This window comes from Bombus fervidus, chromosome 2 (assembly GCF_041682495.2).
Source record: "Bombus fervidus isolate BK054 chromosome 2, iyBomFerv1, whole genome shotgun sequence".
NCBI classification, from domain to species: domain Eukaryota; kingdom Metazoa; phylum Arthropoda; class Insecta; order Hymenoptera; family Apidae; genus Bombus; species Bombus fervidus.
Window position 1 is genome coordinate 7,172,205 of NC_091518.1, and position 25,640 is coordinate 7,197,844.

At 33.3% G+C, this 25,640-nt stretch overlaps 2 protein-coding genes across 4 annotated transcripts in view; both read right to left on the reverse strand.

The window, feature by feature from the left end:
- LOC139998162 (uncharacterized) overlaps positions 1-25,640 on the reverse strand; it is a 400,650-nt gene that overhangs the window by 86,325 nt on the left and 288,685 nt on the right. The gene's annotated exons all lie outside the window — the stretch shown is intronic.
- Cutlet (chromosome transmission fidelity protein 18 homolog) lies at positions 911-4,692 on the reverse strand. Of its 3 annotated transcripts, XM_072014370.1 has the most exons (11): positions 4,502-4,690; positions 4,038-4,301; positions 3,838-3,973; positions 3,567-3,756; positions 3,045-3,469; positions 2,732-2,974; positions 2,311-2,651; positions 1,997-2,238; positions 1,641-1,903; positions 1,288-1,576; positions 911-1,208 (listed from the first exon to the last, which is right to left on the reverse strand). In XM_072014370.1, exons 1-11 carry the CDS (start codon positions 4,581-4,583, stop codon positions 1,032-1,034), a joined length of 2,652 nt encoding a protein of 883 aa, XP_071870471.1. In that variant the 5' UTR covers positions 4,584-4,690; the 3' UTR covers positions 911-1,031. The 3 variants fall into 3 exon arrangements, with proteins under 3 accessions (XP_071870471.1, XP_071870480.1, XP_071870489.1); XM_072014379.1 differs by lacking the exon at positions 4,502-4,690 and having other exon boundaries at positions 3,838-3,962; positions 4,038-4,179; XM_072014388.1 differs by lacking the exon at positions 911-1,208 and having other exon boundaries at positions 1,474-1,559; positions 4,502-4,692.

Here is a 25,640-nt window from a genome sequence, read left to right on the forward strand (position 1 = left end):
ATTTGGGTTTGAAGAAAACTTGTGCAGAATATGAAATAAAGTCGGATGAAAAATCGATTTGATACTACAATTTCGGCTGGGTTAAACGAGAAGCACGTAGCATAGATATCACAAAGGCAACATCAATCGTGACAAGACGTTTTATTCGCAAATTGTTCATCGATCAAAGTGTTGTAACAACGATGTACCGGATATATCAATGAAATATCATAAATTTCACATAAAGAATACATCACATAAAGAATACTTCATCGATATACTGTTCAAAGATGTCTATCTTAAACCCGGGCGTTTCTTTGAGAGATTCTTCGTCAACGCTGCAGTGGTGGATTTTCGAGGAACTATACTAATTCAATTGCAAGTACAACGGCTGAAATTGGAATATAAAAACACGATTCGGGAGACGCTTTGCTCTTTTGTCATGCATCGAGATATTTGTGAACGGCCTGTCAGTTTCGGCAGTGATCTCGGTCTCTACCAGCAGCAATCTGCTCGAATGAAATTAGTGGAATTTTCAACGAGTTAACTGAATCGTTCGTATGTGTTTATTTAAATGAAATCAATAATTTCTAAGTCAAAGTTATATAGGATTAGAATTCTATACAAGGTGTTCATTATAATAATCAACAACCAAAGTTAGTTAGAAATTAATTGACAATGGACTAAAATATACAAATTAGAATATTTTCCAATTAAAAATAGGGTTATGTATGTATACTTTTTAAAATATATGTGAAGAGTCAAGAAAAGGAAATGATAAATACATTCCAGCTTATTTTTTTATTTTTATACCACTGTATGTCTAAGAGGAAATATTTTAATATAAAGGGGACTAAAAGTGGAATCTGTTAGGTCCAAAAATATAGTTGATGAAGTTTCATAGTAGTCTAAGGTATATTTGTTATAACAAGTAATGCTTTTACATTGGTTGGAAAAATACATGTTAAGCTCTGAAATCAAATAAAAGCACACTTTTTATAACATAGAATAATGATGATAATAATAAAAAATAAAAAATTAAATTTAATAATTTAAAGAAGATTCCTCATTTTAATTTTTCGGCGAACTGCATTGCTAAAACCTTCTTTGTATTTATACCACACACCGTTCTTTGTTAAACGATTTAACGAATTTGTTGATTCTTTATCCAATTTGTCGTGTTTATTTTGATCGATTGTAATAATTCTTCCAAAGAAATCCTTATATTTCTGTAATTATCATTATTTTTGTAATATTTATATTGAAGAGAAATTAAATAACATTAAAAGAAACGTAGAAAGTTATTACTGTTTCTGTTGTTTTCGTTTGAAGATTTTTAGATTGTTGTATAACATTAGTTTTGCTAGCTGCATTATTGCATATCTTGGCGACAGGATCTGATGTTGAATTGGTTATAACATTATGATTTGTAATTGTTTCATTTTTACTTTGAATAGATCTTGTTGTATTTTTTATTGCATTTTCAGCTCGTCGTAATCGTTCAGCTTCTAACTCTTGAACAATTATTTGCTTCACTGTATATGTGAGTGTTCGATGATACTTACAATCCGGAAAAATGCCTATTTCAAATATATTACTGAAAAAATATAATTAACTTGTACAATTTACATACGAATCTAGACTATACTTTTTTAACTTACGGATCTAGTTTGTAGTCATAACTTTCATCAAGATTCTTTTCTTGAATGAATGTGAGGCCAATGTCAATTAAAATATTCACTAATCGATTAAGATCATCCTTCTCTTTGTCTGAGTGTAAATGTCCAGAAACTGTTCGTAATTGCGGAGATAATAAATCCGGAAGGAAAGGAGCAATGTCGATTGTTAAAGTTACACTGTTACGACCACTACTTCGTTGAACAGCAGTTAGAATACCAACGTTCCTTGCATGTTTCTGACTCATCTAGGAAAATTGAATTTTTAAATTAACTTTATGAGTCTAGATCACATCATATGTACATATGATAATTATATATACAATATATGTAATTCTTACTTCATATGCAATGGAAGGATAGGATAATTTAATATTTCCTGCGGTTGCAAAGTATAAATGCCAGGCAACGAATGTATAATTTATATAAGGCATAATAGACCAAGTTTGAAGACTTGCAATAAGAGATAAAATTTCATCAAAAAGTTGAAACCATTGTAAACATAGTGCTATATAATTAAAATTATCACTACAAGTTTCTGGATAATTATGGAATATGCCTTGAGCTAATTTTTCTGTTTCTCCTAAAGCAAAAAATAAATGTTACTAATATCTTAAAAATTTGTATTAATAATATTACTATAAAAATAATTTACCATTTTGCACAGTCTTTAGTACAAGTTGAACTCTTTCTGAAAGAGGCAGTATACCACTTCTATTCATGGGTATTTTTAATATTTGTTTCCACGAGTCGAACAATCCTTTTCTACTATCTTTTAATGCAAAAGATAAATTGTCGCTTAAACTAATACCACCCATATATTGTAATGCTCCTAGACATGATCTAATATCGCACCCAGATACTTTTACTAATCCTAAAAGTGCATCAGGATTTACTTTTAAATTTTCTTTTTGTGATATTTCCATTAATCTGTCCGCTACTTTTGTAGCACTTACTTCTGGTACTGGTATAATAAGGGCAACTGCTTTAAGAGCTCTATAATAAATATGAAATAAAATTAATATTCGTGCATAGGAATATATGAAACATACAAATAAGTTGTATTAGAAATTTACCTTAGGGAAGGAGTATATGGTTCATTACAGATGCATATTACAGGACGGTGACAAGAATTTGATTGTTTAGCAGTTTTCGTCTTATCTTTCTTTCCTTTTGAAACTAATTTACCTTGTACGAACTTAAGAAGAAGATCGATCGATGCAGCTGGTGCACCATCAATTTCATCTAAAACTAAACAATTTGGCTTTGGATCGTTTCCCATTACTGCTTTCATTTGTGTTGATGCAAGAAGGACTTGTCTATATTTAACAATACATATCTATACAAATTTGCGATTTCAGTTGGATATTAATTTTAATTGTAAATTACCTAAATGCATCTGGACTTCTTTCATCACTTGCATTAATTTCTACTACATTATAGCCAGCATGTTTGGCTGCTAAATGGGCTAACGTAGTTTTTCCTAATCCAGGTGGTCCGCTAAGTAGCACAATTCTCTGAATTGGGAAACCTTTACTATCTACTTCCTGGAAAGCCTTTTCATCCATAAACTTTCTATTTTTAAATGTAAAATTGACTTTTTTCTTCTTGTTATTAACATAATTTCGATTAAATACTATTTTATCCCAGAGTTTTATCCAATGTAATAAGTGTCTGTTTACACTTTCATCTGAAAGTAACTCCATGTAAGATCTAGGTCTATATTTATCAACCCATAGTTCATCATCTTTAGCAGATTTTGTAGCAGCAAGGTAGGGAATTTCACAGCTGGCACGTTTAACATTCTGTAATATCTACAAAAAGACTTGAAACACTTACAATATGCATGTCATTAAAGTTATTGCAATATATGTTGAAACAAGAGATAATATATATCTGCAAGTCACTTACAATTTCTTCAGCTGCAGTTTTAAGTTGACTATATGGTACTGACAATAAGTTAGAAATCGAATCTGTGTTTTTTTTTATTTTATTTTGCTCATTACTTTTTACTCTTATATAAATACGTTGTGCATCATGTGGCCTAGTCAGAGCTATAAAATTCCAACGGGGAACTCTCAATGATATTGACTCTCTCTTGCTAAATAAAATTATGAAGCAAATAATATGAATCTTTTACTACTTTCAAGTATAAAAGTTAGTATATTTTCTTTTAACATACTTTTCAACATCTTTTCTGTTAAAAGAAACTCCATTGTCATATTCATTAAACTTAACCTTAGCATCTACTACCACTTTAATAATTTCTTGAGGTTCATTCCATCGTGGTTTCTTTTCTTTTGGTTCCTGAATATTAGCTATAATTCAAATACAATGATTTATCATATATATTAATGTTTTAATTTATATGAAGATACATACCGAAATCATTTACATCTAATATATCTGAGATATCACCAAAAAGTTCATTATAATTTCTCTTTTTTGTAATATCTGTACCAAAATTGTCATTGCCTTCAATAACTTTACTAGTACCAGTAATACATAATTCATTGTATTTACTACATGTAGGAGTATTTAATTCCTTATATAGATTTGATATCACAGTATTCAATTCATCTTCTTTCCGCTTCTCCTGCAAATTCTGAACTTTTTGAGGCTGTTCTTCTTTTACTTTTTCAAGCTCTAAAAGTAATTTAAATTTGTAATTACACTTATTTTGTGACTTTAATTAACTTTTTTTTACATTAATAAACAAAACATTTATTAAATAATAGGATAGAATATCCTATTAAACAAAGTTTCTTATTTCTTATACACAAATTCTTAGATAAATTTACATAAATTTATAAGAAGTTATGACAGCAAGGTTATAATTCGTATACCTTCAATTTCTTTTAAAACTTCATATTCTTCTTCGTGAACTAAATCAAATTCTTCATCAGGATCGGGAAATTCAGAATCCATAATTGCAATTTGTTTTACAAATATTTTAATTGTTATATATTGGTATTCTTCAAATTTAATCCTAGTTGTACATTTTTGTATGCGTGTACAATATTATCTATTATATTTTGCCGCGTATTTTTCCGCGGGAATTTTAAATCGTAACACATGAGTAAATAAACAAATATGATTTCATAGTCAATGAAGATAAGTGATATCAATATATATTAGATATACAATTAAATATAATATTTTAATAATACTTTTTCATATAACAATTTTTTCGTCATTTGTTTTGACGAACTATGGGTCGTATATTAACGGTTCTCTTGGAAAATGATATTAAAATTTCATTAATTCTATACGTATATACATATGTATATAAAATTGATTTTGTTTATAATATATTTACATGTTACAGTCACATAAACTTTACGTAGCGTGCCATTACTGAAACCGCAGCGGTTCAGCGAACACTTCTATGAGCTTGTTGCAGTACCGAACAAAAATATTGACACAACCCGGATCTGCGTATAAAATTCTTCGTAAATCTGTAAAAAATTTGATTGTCCATTTAATCTTTTTGTAAAATATAACTGTTGATTCTAAAGTTTATCATGGTATACCATATAATTACAAATTTAAAAAATAATTATAATACAGAAGAAAGGTAGAATACACACAAAGGTCAGTATTCAGCGAAACAGAAGTATCGGTACACTTGAGATTTTGTTATATAAACTTATTATAACATTTGACTTAATATTTAGTATGTAATCCTACTTCTTTATGTCAGTTCACTTTCGATAAAAATAAGTTCTCCTATACGAGAAGAGCACATGCTCCTCCATACCATCACCCCACCTCACCCGTATTTGACGTTTTGGATATAGTTTTTTTATTTAATTCAGTATTCGATTTTCACCAGTCAGATTCACCTAAATAAAGGATTCTTAAATTCCTTGGCAAGGTAGATACAACTAAAGATTTGTATACACACTTAGCCCACTGTCATAAATCTTGGGCAAACGTAATTGGATTAAATCATAAACAGCTATTTCTCAGTTTTATTGTGTAAGTACGGCTATACTTAAAAGTCTGGACTAAAGTATTAGGGACCTTTCCAAACATTCCCAAACAAAGGCCCCGATATCCTTTCGTCCCCGACATATGTATAATATATATTTCTCGACGGTATTGTTTTGTAAATTAATATTCACATAAATAGTTTAACTAACACTAAATATTAAATTTAAAAAACGTAAATTCTTTACGTTTATCGATATATATGAAATTGTATCATGTAATTAATTCCACAAAGAGGTATTAGAAGAAAATTGACTGAAACATTGTAACTCGATAATACCAATTTACGAAGGTGTGTTATGCACGATTCCAGAGGTTCTTCTCCTCTCGACGGAAAAATCAACCTTAATGGAACTCTGACGTGCCATTAACAATCTCAAACTTCAATGGACAGAAAATAATATTCAGTCGCAATTCTGTTTTACGTTCCTTGAGTGACCTTGAGCAGCAAAGAAAGTGGCGTTATACACATCTATACATATATATTTTATTTTTTATATATTTTTATTTTATATACATATATATTAGTTATATTCAATTTAAATAGAAATTTTTTTATATCTACTAAATATTATAATGGCTCTTTACTTTTGATTTATATTTTTTGGATTTTATATGTTATTGAATACTGTATGCATTTTGTGGAGTTTTTAACCCTTTAATTTTTTCGAAATGTATAGAGATTCGCAATGTAATTATAATAATTTTCAGAATACCTGAAATTAATCGTAAGTATTAATAATTTGATGAAATTAGCGCTTTAACGTTCTTCGGTTGAAAGGAAAGCTATATTGAAACATAAAATATTCGTGGATGGCAACAGAATTAAAAATGGTAATTGATCAATGCCCAATATCGTTTATTAGTTTGCTCATAGAACATTCTTTACTGAACACTCTGTATAGTCACGAAACTTCCTTCGTTATTATATACAAAATAAATATCCAAAAAAGATAGCACGCGTTTGCTGGTTTGATCATCGAGGATCACACTTACGACAGCAATATCGTCTTGAAAGTTCACAAAACGAGGTACGAACCGATATAATCGTTGATTAGCTAAGCGAAGAATATCCTAAAGGGGATGACTAATGGGGATTTGAAGGTACACGACATTAAAAGTATATATCCAGGTATCCAGTAACCGTACGCTACAATGCGATACATTATTCAAAAGACGGAACACGATGCTTTAATAAAAGCAAAACGTAACCAACGTGCTGGTAGTTTTTAATGCCATCGTGAAAGCGCAGTCGGTGATATTTTTGTCATCGCGGGGGAAATATTTGCTGAAAATTTCATCTCTCTTACCCCTGCTTTATATCATTTCCGCCAAAAGTTTTTTACCATTCCTGTCAGATTTTTTTCTTTCAATGTTTTGATCAAAGACCCGGAAAAATGCGTGTTTAGTTCCTTTGAAGGACGAAATTCTAATTTTCTTTATCTTTAACCTGGTGAGTGTTGCAGGGTTGAAAACGTGTCATCTAGGAAAGATGGGTTTCATTTTAGTTGGTGTAAATTAAATAAATTAGAAAGTAATAGTTGATGGAATTATTGAATTTAAAAAAGCAACGTAATTGCTTATAAAATTTATTGTGGAACGTTCATGCTTCAACTGAAGTGTCGATGTTCTGCATTATAGCGATATTATGTTGGAGAATATATCATAATTTTATTTGTGACTGTAATATCTATTCCGTATATTATTTTTTCCGACGATGGTTTAATCAAGATATCAAATCAAGATCATACACATTTTTTTACAATGTTTTTAAATGGAATTTGAATTATCCATTACTTTATTGCAATAAATATCATTATCGATATTTTACTTTATGATCTTTAAATTTTTGGGGAAAACTTTATATACTAAAAGTAATTATTAAAAATAATATTTTTTATTAATCGTAATTATTTTATCGCAAAGTAGAGATCAGGAAGGATTTATTATATGATATTATAACTTAAAATGTTATCCATCTGGCGGTTTTAATTTTGCAAATAATCTAAATAAAAGTATAGCGAGGAATGTAGAAGTTGTCACGAGAAAAATGATTTCATCATTATATTGGATAATTTATATAATGTCATTATAATGGACAATATAATGTTTAAAACACATTAGAAATATTTTCATTTTATTACAATATAAGCAGGAGTGGTACGGTCTTGTGACTCAACCATATATTCTCATTTATCCATCGGTTAAAATGGTCAATATATGTTCAAGTATACCTGCACGGGCCCGGGATAATTCCAAGGAAGTACTATTGCTGTGTTTAAAATCCTCATTACTGCGACTAAGTCTATTGTATCCTTCGATTCGAGGCGCTCCTTAGTTTTATTGTTCTTTACGGTATTATACGGGACAAGCGGGTTTTCTCGTGTACGGCCGTTTTCGGCCAAAGTGCGACCTTCGGTCGGAGGCGGTCAGTACCCTCCCTTCACCCCCAAAGCATTTCTTCAACCAATTGGCAGGGATGGCCGTTTCCCTCACTTTCTTACCGAAAATTGCCATCAACCAATCCGCTCGTCTCGGGCTTTAGACACACCGATCATTAGTTTTCCATCCGACATCACCCTCATCGAACTTTAGTAGCCATCAACTCTTCGGTCAGAACACACTTGCATTCGAGTCTCCGAAGAAACATGCGCGCACTCAACGCATCGTCGCGGACACTTCTAGTGTTTAAAAGGTGTTGAAAATAAACAGTTATGTTTAAAGTGTTAAGTGAGTGACGTTCGGTCAGCATCAAATGGCTCTTTTAAAGTGAAATCATACATCCATCGACGACATGTGAAGCTTGTACAAGGTTATCCAGGACGAGTTAGAGGAGTTCGACGACGATGAACACGCGCGCCGATTCGATGCACTACGCGAATATCGCGCCCTCGTCAAAAGTGAACGAACATCACCTCCGCTAGACATCCATAAATGGTAGATCATCCGCAATCTCTGGGCCGATGGCAATAAAAGTGACAGAACTGCATCGACCGACATTCGACGGAGCCATCGAAAATTGGAATATTTTCTACGACATTTTCTCTATAACAGTGGATCGCAACGACTAATTGACAACCGTACAAAAGCAACAGTACCTCCAGTCCACTATAATGGGAAAATCCGCGTACTGCGATCAAACGTTGAACACTACTGACGCTAATTACACCGACGCAATCGCTATTCTGAAGGAGAAGTTCGATTGTTCAGAACCTATGCAACAATCTACGTCACTGGAACGCGATTCAAAACTATCCCAAACTGACCAAGGAATCGTCGAAAGCCCTGGAGTATTTGGTCGACACGATCAAGCAATATCTACGCGCGTTGACGAACTTAGGAGCGCCAACACGTCAGACACTATTCTCATGGACATCATCCTTTCCAAGCTAAGCACAGACATCATACAATATTGAAAACTCGTGACGTTTTCTGAAACTCCGTGGACGATTTTACCCTCTACTCAATTAAGGCTACATTCACCACCTCTCTCCATTCGCGAAACGAATGATCAGCTGCGAAATCGCCAAAATTACGACTCGCTGGGATTGTTTGCGCCGCTAATCGGGCAAAGAAGCTACTACAACGGGATTGGCAATGGAAGATCAATTGGGACGAATGTTCTTCCAGCAGACACACATTCAGAGTGAAACAGATCTTATACTCAGTTACCATTACGGAAGAAGACCAGGTTCCAAATGCATGGCAATAATCGAGTCCGCAATAGAGATGGAATTACACGGCTTCGGTGGCGCCAGCGAGAAGACGTATGGAATCTATATTTATCTCCGCACCGTCAACTTTGACGTACACGTCTGAACGTAACTACCCACAGAAAATCAGACGTAGAGCGAATCAAAGGACATCATTCCAGGACTTTAGCTGAGCGGTGCACTGCTTCTCACGTCCATGATCGCTACAATACATCGTGCTTTGCCAGGCGACATTACTCGGACCTTCCTGGTATATTTTTAGAAACCACCTCTATTGAAATAACATAACTGACATACGCTGACAACCTATGTGGATAACCGTGTGGCCGAAATCCTGACGATTTGGCAACACGGACCAGAATGGTTACACCAACCTGAAGGATGTTTCTCAACGTGAAGTCCAACACCATTGGTGGAAATGCCGGAGCAGAAAAAGGCGATTTGTCTACCCACAACACCCATCGATCACAGTTTGCTAGAGAGATATTCCACCTGACTCAAACTGTTGACAATCACCACTCGCTGCCTTCGGTGGAAACAAAAAGAGAACCGAGCGGCACCTTTAACCACAAATGATGTAATCACTGCTCACAACGAGCTTATAAACCTACTCCAATTCAGTCATTTCTCCGAAGAAATCCGCACCATCCGAAGGGATTGTGACACGGCGAGGACAAGCGAGGACAACCGAGGACAACCGAGGACAACCGAGGACAACCGAGGACAACCGAGGACAACCGAGGACAACCGAGGACAACCGAGGACATCCAACGACTCCAACGAAGACGTCGTCGTCTGCAACGGGCTGCTCACCTTCCAAGACCTAAACACAAACTCAAGCAACACTTTTGAAGCCGCTGGCTTCTGGAGTATCTGAAAAAGTTAACTAGCCGCAACAAATGAAGCAGGGCAGTCGTAACATCCTCATCTCCAGGGAAGACAACGTGCCCTCAATGCAATGGCCCTTGGACCGAGTCATCAAGGTCCAGCCCGGTGTCAACGGCATCCGAACTGCAACTATTTAAACTTCAACGAGCGTCTTGCATCGAAGCGTCAAACGATTGGTGCCACTACAGAGCCAGCCTGATCCAGATGAGTTCCGGTAGCCAGCGTTCCAGAAGGAATTGGACAGAAGACCCAACTAGTTCCAGCACCTGTTAGCGTTGCTATACGCTACACACTCACGCTCCAACTCAACTAATTTCAGGTAAACAAAATATCAAATTAAAAGTATATACTAAAAGTATAAAAAAATATAGGTAAAATTACAAACATTAAAGACGACTAAAGGTAAATAACGCGACTTGAACATGGAATTAAAAATATTTTATTACAATGTGGTAGCATTCGACTATAACTTTATTTAGCCATAACTGATAGTGTAACGCGGTTAGCGACATAGGTTATCAACGTATGGGGTGATATGTTAGTTCAATAGAGGTTGTTTCTAGAAATACACCAGAAAGGTCCGAATAATCTCGTCTGGCAAAGCTCGATGTATTGTTGCGATCAAGGACATGACGAGCCGTGCACCGCTTAGCTCCAGCCATGGAACGATGTCATTCGATTTGCACTACGTTTGATTTTCTGTGGGTAGTTACGTTCAGACGTGTCCGTCAAAGTTGACGGCGCGGAGATAAATACAGATTCCATACGTCTTCTCGCTGGCGCCACCGAAGCCGTGTAATTCCATCTCTATTGCGGACTCGATTATTATCATGCATTTGGAACCAGGTCTTGTTCCGTAATGGTAACTGAGGATACTATCTGTATCATTCTGACTGTATGTTTGCTGGAGGACATTCGTCTCAGTTGATCTTCCATTGCCAATCCCGTTGTAGTAGCTTCTTTGCCCGATCAGCGGCGCAAACAATCCCAGCGAGTCGTAATTTTGGCGATATCGCAGCTGATCATTCGTTTCGCGAATAGAGGGAGGTGGTGGGTGTAGCCTCAATTGAGTAGAGGGTGAAATCGTTCACGGAGTTTCAGAAAACTTCACGAGTTTTCAATATTGAATGATGTCTGTGCTTAGCCTGGAAAGGATGATGTCCATGAGAATAGTGTCTGACGTGTTGGCGCTCCTAAGTTCGTCAACGCGCGTAGATATTGCTTGATCGTGTCGACCAAATACTCCAGGGCTTTCGACGATTCCTTGGTCAGTTTGGGATAGTTTTGAATCGCGTTCCAGTGACGTAGATTGTTGCATAGGTTCTGAACAATCGAACTTCTCCTTCAGTATAACGATTGCGTCGGTGTAATTAGCGTCAGTAGTGTTCAACTTTTGAACGCAGTACGCGGATTTTCTCATTACAGTGGGCCGGAGATACTGTAGCTTTTGTACGGTTGTCAATTAGTCGTTGCGATCCATTGTTACAGAGAAGATGTCGTAGAAAATATTCCAATTTTCGATGGCTCCGTCGAATGTGGGTCGATGCAGTTCTGTCACTTTTATTGCCATCAGCCCTGAGATTGCAGATGATCTGCCATTTATAGATGTCTAGGGGAGGTGATTTTCGTTCACTTTCATCGAAAGTGAACGACCACTACCACCCCTTGATATCCATAAATGGCAGATCATCCGAAATCATTAATCGATCATCAGGATCAGGATCATCAGGATTAGGAGTTTCGATCGTTCGAAATCGCGAATATCGCGCCCTGGTCGCACGATTAACGAATCTCATTGAAAGTGAAATATATGAACTCGAGTCCCGATCGTTCGTAACCTATGGTGCTAACCACTGCGCTGCCGTCGTCCGACACTAATTGGTGTCGTCCACCAATTGGTGGTATTTTGCTGTCGAGTGCTGCCACATATTTATACATATACAAATATACATAGGCAATGTTTGGAGATGTTGATTGAAAATATAACTTGTCTTAGCGTATTATTTAAAGTATTCTGTTTCGTTTTCCACATAATTAGTAGAAATTAGTTAAACGTCTTATATTTAATGTGGCAATACTTGAGCTGTTAGCTAAATGTTTATCTTATTACGATTGTTGCGATTATGTATATTTATTCTGATGTAATTAAATAAAAAGATAAAAAGAGAAAGAAAAAGTTTGTATGCTGTAGGTTTTTAGAGAAATTCCATATTTTTACGAATGTGTATAACTAAAGTTGAATATAAATGTGGATTTATTTTGTTTACTAAATTCAATTTTCGTTTAGATATTTTATGTATTTGTAGATATTATGTATGTATAATACAATGTATAATGTAAAACAATGTAAAACATTGTAAAATATTGTAAAATTAATTTATATATGTAATTTATAATCTGCACTGTTTTCAATGGATTACATTTAGACATTCAGGATAGGAATAAATGGAATTATATCGTAATGTCAAAATGAAATCAACGCCTGTTAATCACTTGCATTAGAAATTAATCATATCCGTAAATTATGTATCTTAGCTTCTAATTTCAAGTATGTAAGACATATTATATGTACTATATATGTTTCGAGGAGCGTATTATAAAACTTAATATTGGTATTAATTAATTAATGAGCATTATATTTAAATTGTCAATAAATTATGTATAAAAGTGTCCGTAGTTAAATTTTTAATGTATAAATAATTAAATAATCTATAACTAAGGACTAGTAATTTTGTATTTATAGCAGATTGTAATGACGTATTTTCAGAAAATAAACGTATATTTCATGTAATAAATTAGCCATTTTGTTATTTATACCCAATTTTCAATTAAATAAAAGAAATCAATAGAAAAACCTGTAAAATACCGAATATGCTGGCTTCGTCTTTTTGAGTTTCCATGTTCCTTCTGAGAAAATTCGTCTGATTTAAGTGGTATAGGTCACCGACGGCGCCCTTGGATTATCAGACCAGTCGAATGCTTTCACCAAAGAGGTTACTGAGATCCGGTCATCGATCCTTTGCCACGCTCGTCCAATAGACATTTCTAAGGGTTCTGCCCATGACACATGAATAACCATCAGCGCTGATACTTGCCTGCAAGCTGCTTTTCGTGTAATCATGTCCTTAAAGGTGTTTAGATAAACGACCATTATCATTTGATCGAAAGTCTTTCCACGCGTAGAAACTCCTTAAAAATTCTTTCATCTTTCTTATCAATGCATAGATTCAAGATTTAAAATAGTTGCTTTGATTTTCATTGAATATGCAATATATTAATTAGTGATGTTCGTGTAAAATTCTGTATTCGGCCACATGCTGAACAATTTGACATGTATTTTCTTAAATTGTTATTATTACATCATTTAATAAATTATTATAGAAATCGGCTTTAAAAATTTTAGAAGTATGTAATGGATATCGATAATGTATAAATATATATTTCTATATATTCTTTATAAATCCTTCATGTAATTTGCTTCAAGTTACATATTCGTATGATGGCTTTCGATACGTGCAAAATATTTTAATATTTCGTTTCTTGTTGAACTTCGATTTGCTTAGGTAAGTATTTCTTATAATAATCTACAGGTTTTTTCTTATTAACTTGCACAATATCGTAAATTCTTGTAAGTAGAAACAATCATCTATCAAAAGAACGTTTTAAAACCTTCAAACTACATCTGGAAAATGTAATAATATATTTTTTTGGAGACATGGAATTAGAAAATATTTTGTACTTTATAAAATAAATTGTAATAAATCGCAATTAGCTTTAGTATCTGAGATATTCAGTGCGAAAATGGTGTAAGTCAAAGAAGTTGATTACTGGATGATAAGGAATAAACTAAAACTGCAAGGATCGACTGGACAATTTTCACTTATACTCGTATCCACTGAGAAATTAATAAAGCTATATACTTACACCACTTTTGCACAAAACAGAATGACGGCTACGCTTTTGAGATGTGGTGCTAAAAGAAATAGGTAAAAAATAAAAATACCACTTTTGCATTATTTCTGCAACAATTATTGTACATAATCGTTTGACACATATCGGATGATATTTCTCATATGAAATTACCAGAAAAATTTCAAGTGGAGACACCTTCATTATAACAGCATTACTCGTGACATTATCCCCTTTGGTACTTGAATATCGTGCTCTTTCATGTTCCCGCTTTTCTGTCGACATTTTCTTGGCAATGCACTTAGACGCCATTACTGACAACAGCGTGGCGTCAAATAACGTGCCGACAATAAAATTAAAACTATCCCGCCGAATGGAGTTGAATGTGCATTCAAGCGCCTTCAACATAAAACATCGCGACAATATTCTGTCGAATCCAGATATATTTTATTCTAGACATTATTCGATCCGCTTTATGAGATATTGATGACATCATTCGCTCCTACTAAAAATCTTGCCTTCTTAGCCCCTCTACGGTCCTAGAATTTTTATGTCCGAATCATGTTTTGGTTTTAAGAAACAAAAGGACGTTTAATGCTTGAAGAAGGTTTTTAACAAAAAATTGGAACGAAAGATCAATAATGAATTATTCCATTTTTTCTCTGAAATATAAGAAATTTGTTAGGGAAAAATACGATTGGATCGAAAATAGTTCAAAAAAGAAAACAGCGGACTCGAGTATTTATTCGTTCTATACTTTGATAATTCATAATTAAACTACCAAGTATTTTATTTATAATATTTTTCTCAGTTAATTTATATTTTCAAACTTTGCTTCTTGATATTGTGATTATGTAAGGGGATCCCGAGAATATGTTTAATATTTTCTCGTCACTATTTCTTGTTCCATATAAAATTGCGATTTTATAAAGAAGTATTTACGGTATTACGATAAAGGAACCATATCTTTTAAGCCATACAAATTTTGCTTGTGTCTTTGATTCGTGCAGCGAGTTTCTTTGAGTTTTGTACAATTTCTAATCGTCGATGCGCGCAAAATAATTTTTAAGAAAGTATTAACGTACAATTCAATTCTGTATTAAATGCGGACAGTCAACGACCGAAAATATAAATATATAACTACAAATTAATAACATGAATGCAATTTAAAAGCAAGTGATTTTAATAACTGATATACAAAAGTAATTGCTTTCATTTTAATTATCTCATAAAAAATAATTGTTGTAGCATTCGTTTACTCAAAAAGTGATCCAATTATTATTAAGTTAATGCATCGCCCGTAAAACTTTGTTTATTTCGTATGGATTAAAATTGATCAAATAAATTGTTTTAAATAGCACTTGCAAACTCGACCTCAGTGCTTTGTATTCATTTTAAACACATTAACACATTAATACGTTATTGAGCAACATACTTATAAAGTACAATTAAAACATAATTTTACGTTGAATGCAATAATGAAAAGTTAATTAAGTTTGATTCCATTTCTAAAGATTTTCTACAAATAATAAAAACAACAAAAATAATAAATTCTTTAAGTAAACATCGTCTTTGATTTCATCTACTGATATTGGCGATTTTAGTTGCATTATCGTGCAATGTGTTGGCAGTTATTTCTAACTTAACATAAATCTCTTTTTAACTACCAGCCTTCGAAAAGCAACCGCAACAACGATGCATCGACTTGTTTAATCTGTTCTATGTTACCCATGAAATTTATGTGACGCAGGTCGAAAACTTTAATAGGAAGTGTTTCATGTAGTTTTAAGAGAAATGAAACATCGAAAGTTCTGTAACGTCAAACTGTACACGCAACAAAACCTATAAGTAAGCCACCAACCGGGCAAGTAAGTGTTCCATAAATTTTGCTCTGCCACGTTCGGTAAAATGCTCTTTCGAATAGCCAATACAATCTTTCCAATTTCCAATAAGAAAGAAAGAGAGTCAATCAATTTTTCACTCTCTTCGCTACCACCTTTCTCTCTTGACTCAGAACGTCGAGATATGGCAAGTTGTTTGAACCAAATTTTCCACTTCTTTTGGAGAAAGTTGTTTGTCATTTCAAATAAAACTATATGCTTATAATCATATTTACTTATACTTTACTTATCGCAATTTGGTAATTGCAATTTAACATTGTTTGAATACTTCAGCAACTGTATTTTGATTTGCATATAATACTTATATTTATATTGATCTGTCTATATAATTAGACAAAATGAGATTCATAATTAGCTGCTAAAATTACAAATAAAATGTATTTCATTTTTCATTATTTATATTTCGTTATAGTGTGATTTATCAATGAATATTGTTTGGAAATACTTTTTTAACGTAAATAAATTGATAAATATAGATATAACAACCAATAATGAATATTACTACTAATAATGAATATTAATCTCTACTCTTATTACAATATGTTCATAAAAAAGTAAAATTTTTATTCATTCATCCAAGCATCCATTGAACCTGTTGCAATATGTAATTACAGTAATTTGTCTACAACAATTCCTTTACAGATACCGCTATTTTACATATCTTCGATATTTGTAAGGAACAAGAAGGAAAGATAATAAATTATAACGCTCGTCAATTTAAACCACCAAATTTTGTCCTCGCACGAGAACATTTGTATCTATTATTAAAGTTATTGGTTAGTAAAGTTATTAAGATATTAAACAATCCAAAATAAACAAAACGTACTGTATACAGAGAAGGAAACTAGATGGAAATCGTTGGAGCCTTTAATTGTTATAAAATGTATTCAAATCGAGACGTGCCTTATGGTTTTTGATCCATCAGATAAAAATGCGAAGGTCGGGTTTTTCTCATGTTCATCGGTCATTTCCACCCGCAAGCGACCGGTGTTGGGACGACCAACACCCAGCAGTAGTTTTCCTCTGCGACAGCATCGTCACCCAACTTCACTGGTTTATCTGCCTTAGATCAGTTGCAACTTACTATTTACACGTCTATACGCATGTCGCGTAACTATATGTACAAAATTTCTTGGAATAAATTATATATTATAACCTGTTACTTCAGTGTTATAATCAGTCAACCACCTCTATTATCCTAAACGAAATAGGGGATCGACCAATTCGTGACGTCGATTATCGAATCGTAATGAGATTTTACGACTTTCTTTGACGCGATCTATCGCGAACGCGTCTCTCCGCGAACAGTCGAACAGTAGATATAAAGGACATTTAAAAAAAATTGGAAAGACCAATGGAGAATTCAAAGAGGAATTATTTAATTGATCAGGATAATTACTTATATATGTCGGGTTGAAGTTAGGGCTAGGTATAGGGGCGCGTAACGGATCTTCGCCTGGGTTGTTCATCGTTGTTGTACAAACGAGATAGCGTTTATTATCACGGATATAGATGGTACAAGATCGACCAGTGGCCGCGGTAACTAGACGCCAATGACAATAACCTTAGGTTCGATATAACGAATCCACGGTCCACGGGCTAACTCTTTCTTAAACTTAGAATAGAATTTGAAGCACAAAAGTAACGTTCGCTGCGACGCTCGGTATATACTGCTCGTTAAGACGACGTGTAACTCTCCAAGGAGATCGCAAGAATAAAAGACTGATGGAAACTTTCCTCTCCTTACGATCGCGTTCGTTTTGTTGAATATTGGCCGGGGATACCAACAAAACTGCAGTCGCCGTTGCTAGGCAGACCCGCGAAGCTGCGACTGGTTTGATTGTTAACACAACGTGTGTCTCATAATATTGGCACTTTTCTGTTAGGTGGAACTTTCATCCTGTGACGGTGGCTACGCTCGGCGACCGGTTGTCGCCTCGAGCCTAAGCTCATTGTCTCAAGTTTCGAATGACTGTGCCTGGGTTATTTCGTGAATGCTATTGAGGTTTTTCCAAGTAATTTCAACGGGGGGCCCGTTGTCCTTTCATCTCCGACATATAATACTATCTTTCCCAAAATATTGATCAATCCCAAAAATTGTTCTTCTTCTCGAATGAATTTCTACACAAGTTACACTGTCCGAGGATTAATTGCGCAAGGAAAAGGAGCATATCAAAGGCAAGTAGTTCGTACGGAGTTTGGACGATCGATGAAAGGGAAACGAAAAAGACGAGACGTGTCCGAACAAAATTTCGAACCGACTTCCCCGTGAACGCAGAAGAAAAAGAAGCAAAATGTCTGACGAGAATGCCGGATACAACCGGGTCAAATGATTCTGATCCAGAGTCGATTGCTCCCAAAGTTCATGAAGAACTTTAAAGCAATCCTAACTCCATATGACTGTTCTCAAATCGTGACCGCAATTTATCTTCATTCGCCTCGTTCGCAACAACGGTTCCCAAAGTTTCGGTAGAAACGATGTTTCTTTGCTATTGACGTACACATACACAATCAACTGTCCTTCAGCGTCGGCATAAAGAATTCGATTTTGTATAAAATAATTTCAACGACGAAATCAAATCGTTTCCATGTAAAGCTTTGTTCTTGCAACTTCTTTTAATTTCATTTCATACAAAAATGGGAACGAGAATTCGATTGAAAAAACGTACGTTGATAACAGTTCAATGGATTAAACGTCTTTGATTGCATTGTGTGTTATATTTAATTGTACACTTGGTAAAACGCAGTGTAAATTGTTTCGATGTAAATTATCCATAGTCTTCGATTGCTAAAAATTTTGCGGATTCTCGAATTTATGTTAATTCCGTTCTTATTTTAACAAACAAAATAGATTTTTCATATTTCAGGAAATTGTTAACTACCAAATTAAAACGAAAAATTATGCAGAACAATAGTAATTTTTTCATATTTTACTCAATCCTGAGGTATATTTTAACGTGAGAAGAATACAATTGGCTTCGAAATGACCAAAAGAGTCAGAGTTGAGTGCAGTTTAAAGAAAGAATGTTTTAAGCAGTTACTATATTAAGTAATAGTTATTTTACAATTCAAATAACATAGTATCCATCGGCAAATAAACTATTTTTTTTTTTCAGTAAGCTAAATCATATTTAAGCTTTGTATTTGAATGTACATTTGAATTATTTCTTTGCAATGAAAATAAATCAAGGAAATAATATTTATACTCAAAAAATAAAAAATACTTTGCACCCATGAACAATTATCGCTTAAATATTGCAATAATTGTAATAACTGCTTTTTTCCAGAAAGGAAAAGAAATTAAATAGTACGAGATTAAAAAACTATCTGTATTAAAAAAAAATATTCGATACATATTAATATCTTCAGAATATTTGTTCATTATGAATAAAGATAATATATAGTATAATAGATATAATATTGTTGCCAATTCTCAACTAAGTGGCGATCAGTCTTTAAGACCATTAAGATCAGAGATAATGCTCAAGGTGGAGATAATGGGTTTTATGAGATAGGAATCTTGTACTTTTGTACTTGTGCACTTTTGTGGGCGTATATCCTTTGGTATTGCTGATTGACACCAGATGTTTACTTTAGATCTAGTATTAGCCTCTTAATGGGGTTCGCATTCTTTATAACGTTTATAACGTGGCAGTCATAAACGGACGTCCACTCCAAATCCCGAAACAATATTTCAAAACAAAATCCTAGTAGTTTTAGAATCCTTCGAAGAAAATAATAGATATCTTTAAATATTATTTCCCAAAAAATAAAATATTTTATTTTCAAAATTAGATGTATGATAAAGAGTAAAATAGACTATTTAATATCTAGTATTTGAAATAATATTTTATCCAGCCCTGAAAAGAATGCAGCAGAGTTAAACAAAGCTTCAAGCTTGACGCGCTAGAAACATTTTTTAAATCGTTGATTTTTTAATATTTATTAATATTCTTCCTTCTGTTTAGAACTTATAAATGTTTTGTTACAATTACATTTTTTAAATATATATTTTTATTGCACTTGTAAGATAGAATTTTCTTAAGAAATTTGTATAATTGGTATAATTTGAATAATTTTTGTGTCAAGTACATAAGATAGAATTCAGTTGTATAATGTGAATCATTTCGATGTATTAAGAGGTGTTTCCTTTGAAAGTAGTTAATAAGTAACGTAACACCTTTTACTGCTTTATAACTTACTGGCATACCTTTCATAGTAAATAGAGAAGCGCGAAAGTTCTTCCTGCTCCTTAGAGATTTCCTTTCATTTCTTTGACACAGAGTAACATTTTATTATATATTAAAAAGAAAAAATATTGAAGCGATATTACTTATTCAATGCAAATTCATCAAAAGGACAAAGAATTTAAAACGTAATTAAAATTATCAGAACGATAATAACGTAATTTTTCTACTTTTAAGCTATATAAATTCACTATTAAAATGTATAACATTATTCAATTAAAATTATTTAAGTTAACTTTATCCACATGAGTATTATCTACATAAATATATGTATAAGAACAATATACAGAAATATATAATTATTTACAACTTAAATATTAATCCACGCTTTTCATTCCCAAAATGATACAGAACTAACAACTAGATATTTAAAAACAAATTACTTGCGAGAAATAGATAAAAAATATCTAACACCGTGTCTATCTTTATGACACTACAATAAATTTATTTCTACTCAAATTACATTCCTCGAAATTATTTCGAAATTAAATATAAATATATCGAATTCGTGGAAATTTAATGTAAAATAAATATCGATCTTTGTCAGAATATTGTAGTATCGTTGACAGATTGTTCAAGAAATATCCGGTGAAAAATAAACAATGTTACGAGAAATCCTAAATGCCGACAGGCCGAAAGGGTCGGGAAACTTCAATGAACCAAATGGCTCGTCAATGTGTCGTCCGTTCTTCAATCGAATTGTTAACACGGATGAAGTGTACGATCGCGGACGATGACGGAATACGTACGTGGTGGGGGTGTGAGAAAAGACAAAGGGATGAAGGAAGAAAAACGATTAATCGTCAGACTAAGAGTCGAGTTATGTGGAGTTGCGGGTTGAGATTCAAGTTGTGAGGAGTCGGGAGAGAGTTGCCGAGTTGTTATAAGTTGTAAACTATTAGTTGTAAGTTGTGAATTTAGTTTCCTGTTTAAATCCACTGTAAATAGATCCATCTATCAATAAACTTATCATATAGGATAGAAAAATCATTGGAAATTCTAATTTCTAATATGTGGCGGACTAGGCCCGTGAGAGTTGTTGGTAGTTGGCTGTAAATGTCGCTGCTGGGGGTCTATACTGTATTTACTTTCTAATTGTTGTATTGTGGAAGAAAAATATCGGATTATGGGGCACCGGGGGATTTGAACCCGGATCCCGAACGTTCGTAACCAAAGGCGTTAACCACTGCACTAAGACGGATTAGGCAAAAGTACCGATTCGTAACGGTACGACGTAGCCATACTATATTGTGTGTCGGAATTTTTACAATTTTTTGTGTTTTCATTCTTCTGTTGAGTCTTTTTTTTGGATTTAAGCCGCTGGGGACCGGAGCTTTTGTGTGGTCTTGTTTTTAGTTGTCATTTTTGTCCTTAAAACTTGGCCGCAAAACAGGATGTTTCGGTAGTCTACTTTTTGTTTGCTGTGGGACTTTGGGGAGGGGCAGGATGAGAGGGAGGGGGAGGGGGGATGTTAAATAGGTTTATTTACAAAATTTACAATATTTACAAAGTTAACACCTAAGTTAGACGGAGGCAGAATTGAATTCTGTCGATTTAATGGTTTTCTCTCTTATTTTATTATGGATTTGGTATCCACCAATATTTTTTGTGTTTTTTCTGTGCTTGTCTTTAGTGTCTTTTAGAGGGAGGGCCAAGTTGTATTTCCACCTGGTGTCTGCGGTCTGTTCGTTTAAGTTTTCCTCGTAGAGTATAGTTTTGATCAATATTTTTCTTTTTATGTGGTAAATTATCGGGATATTATTTTGGTCTTGGAGGTAGTTTTTTTCGTCTAGGTATAGGAACGCTTCTGGGGGGATGTAGCCTGTTGTCAGTGTGTTTTCGTAATATGAGTCGTTTGGGAATAAGCAGCTGAAGATTAGGCTGTTTTCTTTTATTTTTGCCGCTTGCGCGAAGTGGTTTCTTATTAGTTTCAGGATGTGACAGTCTATGCGGTGAATGTTGGCTAGGTCGTAGATTTTTTTGTTTTTTACATATTATTTGAATCCGCTGTGTTCGGATCTGTAAGTACTCAAGCAAGCTCTGATGCATTTTCTTTCGAATATGCGAATTCTTTCCATTGGGGAGGCTGATATGTTGTACCAGATTGGGCAGCCGTAGGATATGATCGGTCTGATTAGAGCTTGGTAGCATAGTATTTCTACTTTGCTCTTGAGGTGTTTGGAGTAGAATAGTCTTTTTTTGCGCTATTGTCGTCTGGTTTTAATTAATGTCTAGTGGCGGTATATATTGTCGAGTGCCGCCACAAATATTTCTAAATAAATAATCCTATACTGTTTTAATTTTATCTTATCATATTCGAATTCCTTTCTTTATTATTTGAATATATTGAATTTATATAAATATATAATCTGCGTAAATAAACAGTGCTTATAGTTTATTTTATACACGATAAAACTAAATACAGGTATATATAGTAAGTTGTATATTATTTTAAAATTAAATAAAAGTTGATGAAAATTTATACAGCACGGATTATTTCTTTTTGACATGTCACTGCTTTGCTTCGATAATGGCACAACTCAAAAATGTAAACTTTAGAGGAGAGACGTTTTAAAATTTACAAAGAAATCTTCGTAAGTTATTTCAATAACATTAGAAGGCTGACTTAACATAAGATACGCTACTATTCGGGAAAGTAGTATAACCGTTTTATGGTAGCGCCACGCAGCGCGATGTTTGAATTCGCAACGCGCTCGGTTCCGAATATAGCTCGTTGCGAGTCGTATCAGAGTTTCCTCTCGTAATTACTTTCTTTTTTTTTTTCAAATAATCGTAAACCACCTGCATAAACGAAGAAGAGATCGCATCGATCGGCATTTCTCACAAATAAATGAACGAAGCGCTATCGCGCTGTATGGCACAATCAGACATGGATTTTTAAAAACCTTTAGCACTAAAACGAATAACCTACTTGTAGCGGCACAAAATAACTGAAGATGATCCAGTGCTGTTGTAAAATTAAGGTCCGATTGATAACGCCATAAGTAATAATTTTTCTCCTATGACGACATGCTGATGCAATTACAAATATACCGTTTTACGTGTAAAAAATAGAAAAAATATTCGATAAAAGCAAATTTGAAATTGTTTGAGTTCTACCAGTATCAAATCAAAACAACAATATATTGTTGAGGGTACGTTTGGTACATTCCTAACTAACACACACTGCGAATTCTGCAGCCTCTTTTAATTTTTGAGATATACGATTTTAAAATAGGTATTATAAATATAATATTCTTAGAAAAAAGAATTTAGTCTCTATGACCTGCTGTAAGGTAAATGCCTCGACTGAATAAGAGTAAAGCATTCAATTATAAGATTAGATTAGAAAGATATGTATAATTTTTGTAAATTATATATTTTTATTTTACAGGTCATTATTACAAAAAGTTCTTTATGATAAGAAAATATATTAAAAAAGATTTATTATTAGTTTTACTATTTGTTTTTATCATTTATCACGAAAAGATGAGCAGACTTTTTAAAATAATTTTGTTGAGGCTAAAAGTTAACTAGGAACTGAATGGGTAATGCCTTTAATAACTCAAAAACATGATTAATTAAAATCTTAAAATTTGGACTTACGTTATTGTAATTCTCATCTCGTTAATTATAGATACACTACAGATATTTATGCATTTATGAGAGTTTTAAATCTACGAAAATGTGGAGAATGTGCGTAATGTGTGAAAATATGCAAAATATCTAAAATAAATGTGCTCGTTTCAATATTTTGAGAGTTAAACAAATATCTGTGCAGGTTTCATTTCTTTATGTCCTTTCGTAAAAACATAAATTTGGATAAGCCTTGCAGTATAATTATAAATGATTGTATATGTTAAGCATCTTATTAGCATCTAATGTTTTTTAATCTCTGCACGTTCGTACAAGGAGAAATTCAACATGCTCACGGAATTCCACTTTAAGAAATCGATCGTTAGTTCGAGGAAAAATCAAACGAATAAATCGGCTTCATTACTGTGTCCCCAATCTCGATTAATGATGTTAGATTGCACTTCATAATCGTGGTAATGGTACACCTAAATTCGTGTTCGTCTCGTGCATACTGAACGTTACTGGTATGATAAATCTGCGTAAGTAAGCAGTACCTGGTGCCTTTTTTTTACGAAAAACACAAATTGCTGCAAATTAATTATTGGAAAAAGAAAAAATACGGAAAAGTTCAAGAAATAAATGCGGTATGTTCGACTCGTTGGTTTATTTGCTAACATGAAGCCGAGAAATACATGCTTTTTAAGCGTATAAAACACAGAGTTATAGTGGAACTGATACGACAATCTCCATATATAAACAATAAAATTTTCATTGTTGTATTTATTATTTCTGCGAATGATTTAAAACGATGGAAACTATATCGATAACCATTTTCATTCTACTTTCCATTGAATACAGTAATACATTTCATCAGTAAAAATAAGAGATTTGATTAATGTCAATAATTATTGTTTTTAATTTGTTTATAAAACATTCGATAAATCATTTTCTAACAATACAACAATTCATTTCCTTTCGCATCGTAATTCGGAGAATTACTTTCTGCGAAAGAATTAACAATTTGTCCAATGTTTACTGAACTTCACTAAGTTTAAAATTGCGCTGGGTACAATTGGTACTTAAAGAGGGTCGAAGTACTTACATCTAAGCTTTAGCAGTTTCTTGACAACAATGGTTGGCCTTGGCTTGCAGCAGGAGTAAAAATGAAGAAATAATGATTTCTTAAATTGCTTGGCAAGGTAGATACAACTAAAGATTTGTAAAATTGATAATCATTTGTAAGGAACGGTATACATACTTAGCCCACTGTCATAAATCTTGGGCAAACATAAACAGTTATTATATCTAACTCATAAACAGTTATTTCTCAGTTTCATTGTGTAAGTACGGCTATACTTAAAAGTCTGGACTAAAGTATTAGGGACATTTCCAAACATTCCCAAACAAAGGCCCCGATATCCTTTCGTCCCCGACATATGTATTTATATATTTCTCGAGGGTGTATTGTTTTGTAAATTAATATTCACATAAATAGTTCATCTAAAACTAAATATTAAATTTAAAAAACGTAAATTCTTTACGTTTATCGATATATATGAAATTGTATCATGTAATTAATTCCACAAAGAGGTATTAGAAGAAAATTGACTGAAACATTGTAACTCGATAATACCAATTTACGAAGGTGTGTTATGCACGATTCCAGAGGTTCTTCTCCTCTCGACGGAAAAATCAACCTTAATGGAACTCTGACGTGCCATTAACAATCTCAAACTTCAATGGACAGAAAATAATATT

Excerpts from the sequence above, each read along its gene's own strand:
- Cutlet (XM_072014370.1), bottom strand. The coding sequence starts at position 4,583 with ATGGATTCTGAATTTCCCGATCCTGATGAAGAATTTGATTTAGTTCAC. Across the intron at positions 2,975-3,044 it reads AGAAGTCCAGATGCATTTAG|ACAAGTCCTTCTTGCATCAA; the intron begins GTAATTTACAAT and ends TGTTAAATATAG. Across the intron at positions 2,239-2,310 it reads ACTAAAGACTGTGCAAAATG|GAGAAACAGAAAAATTAGCT; the intron begins GTAAATTATTTT and ends TTTTTGCTTTAG.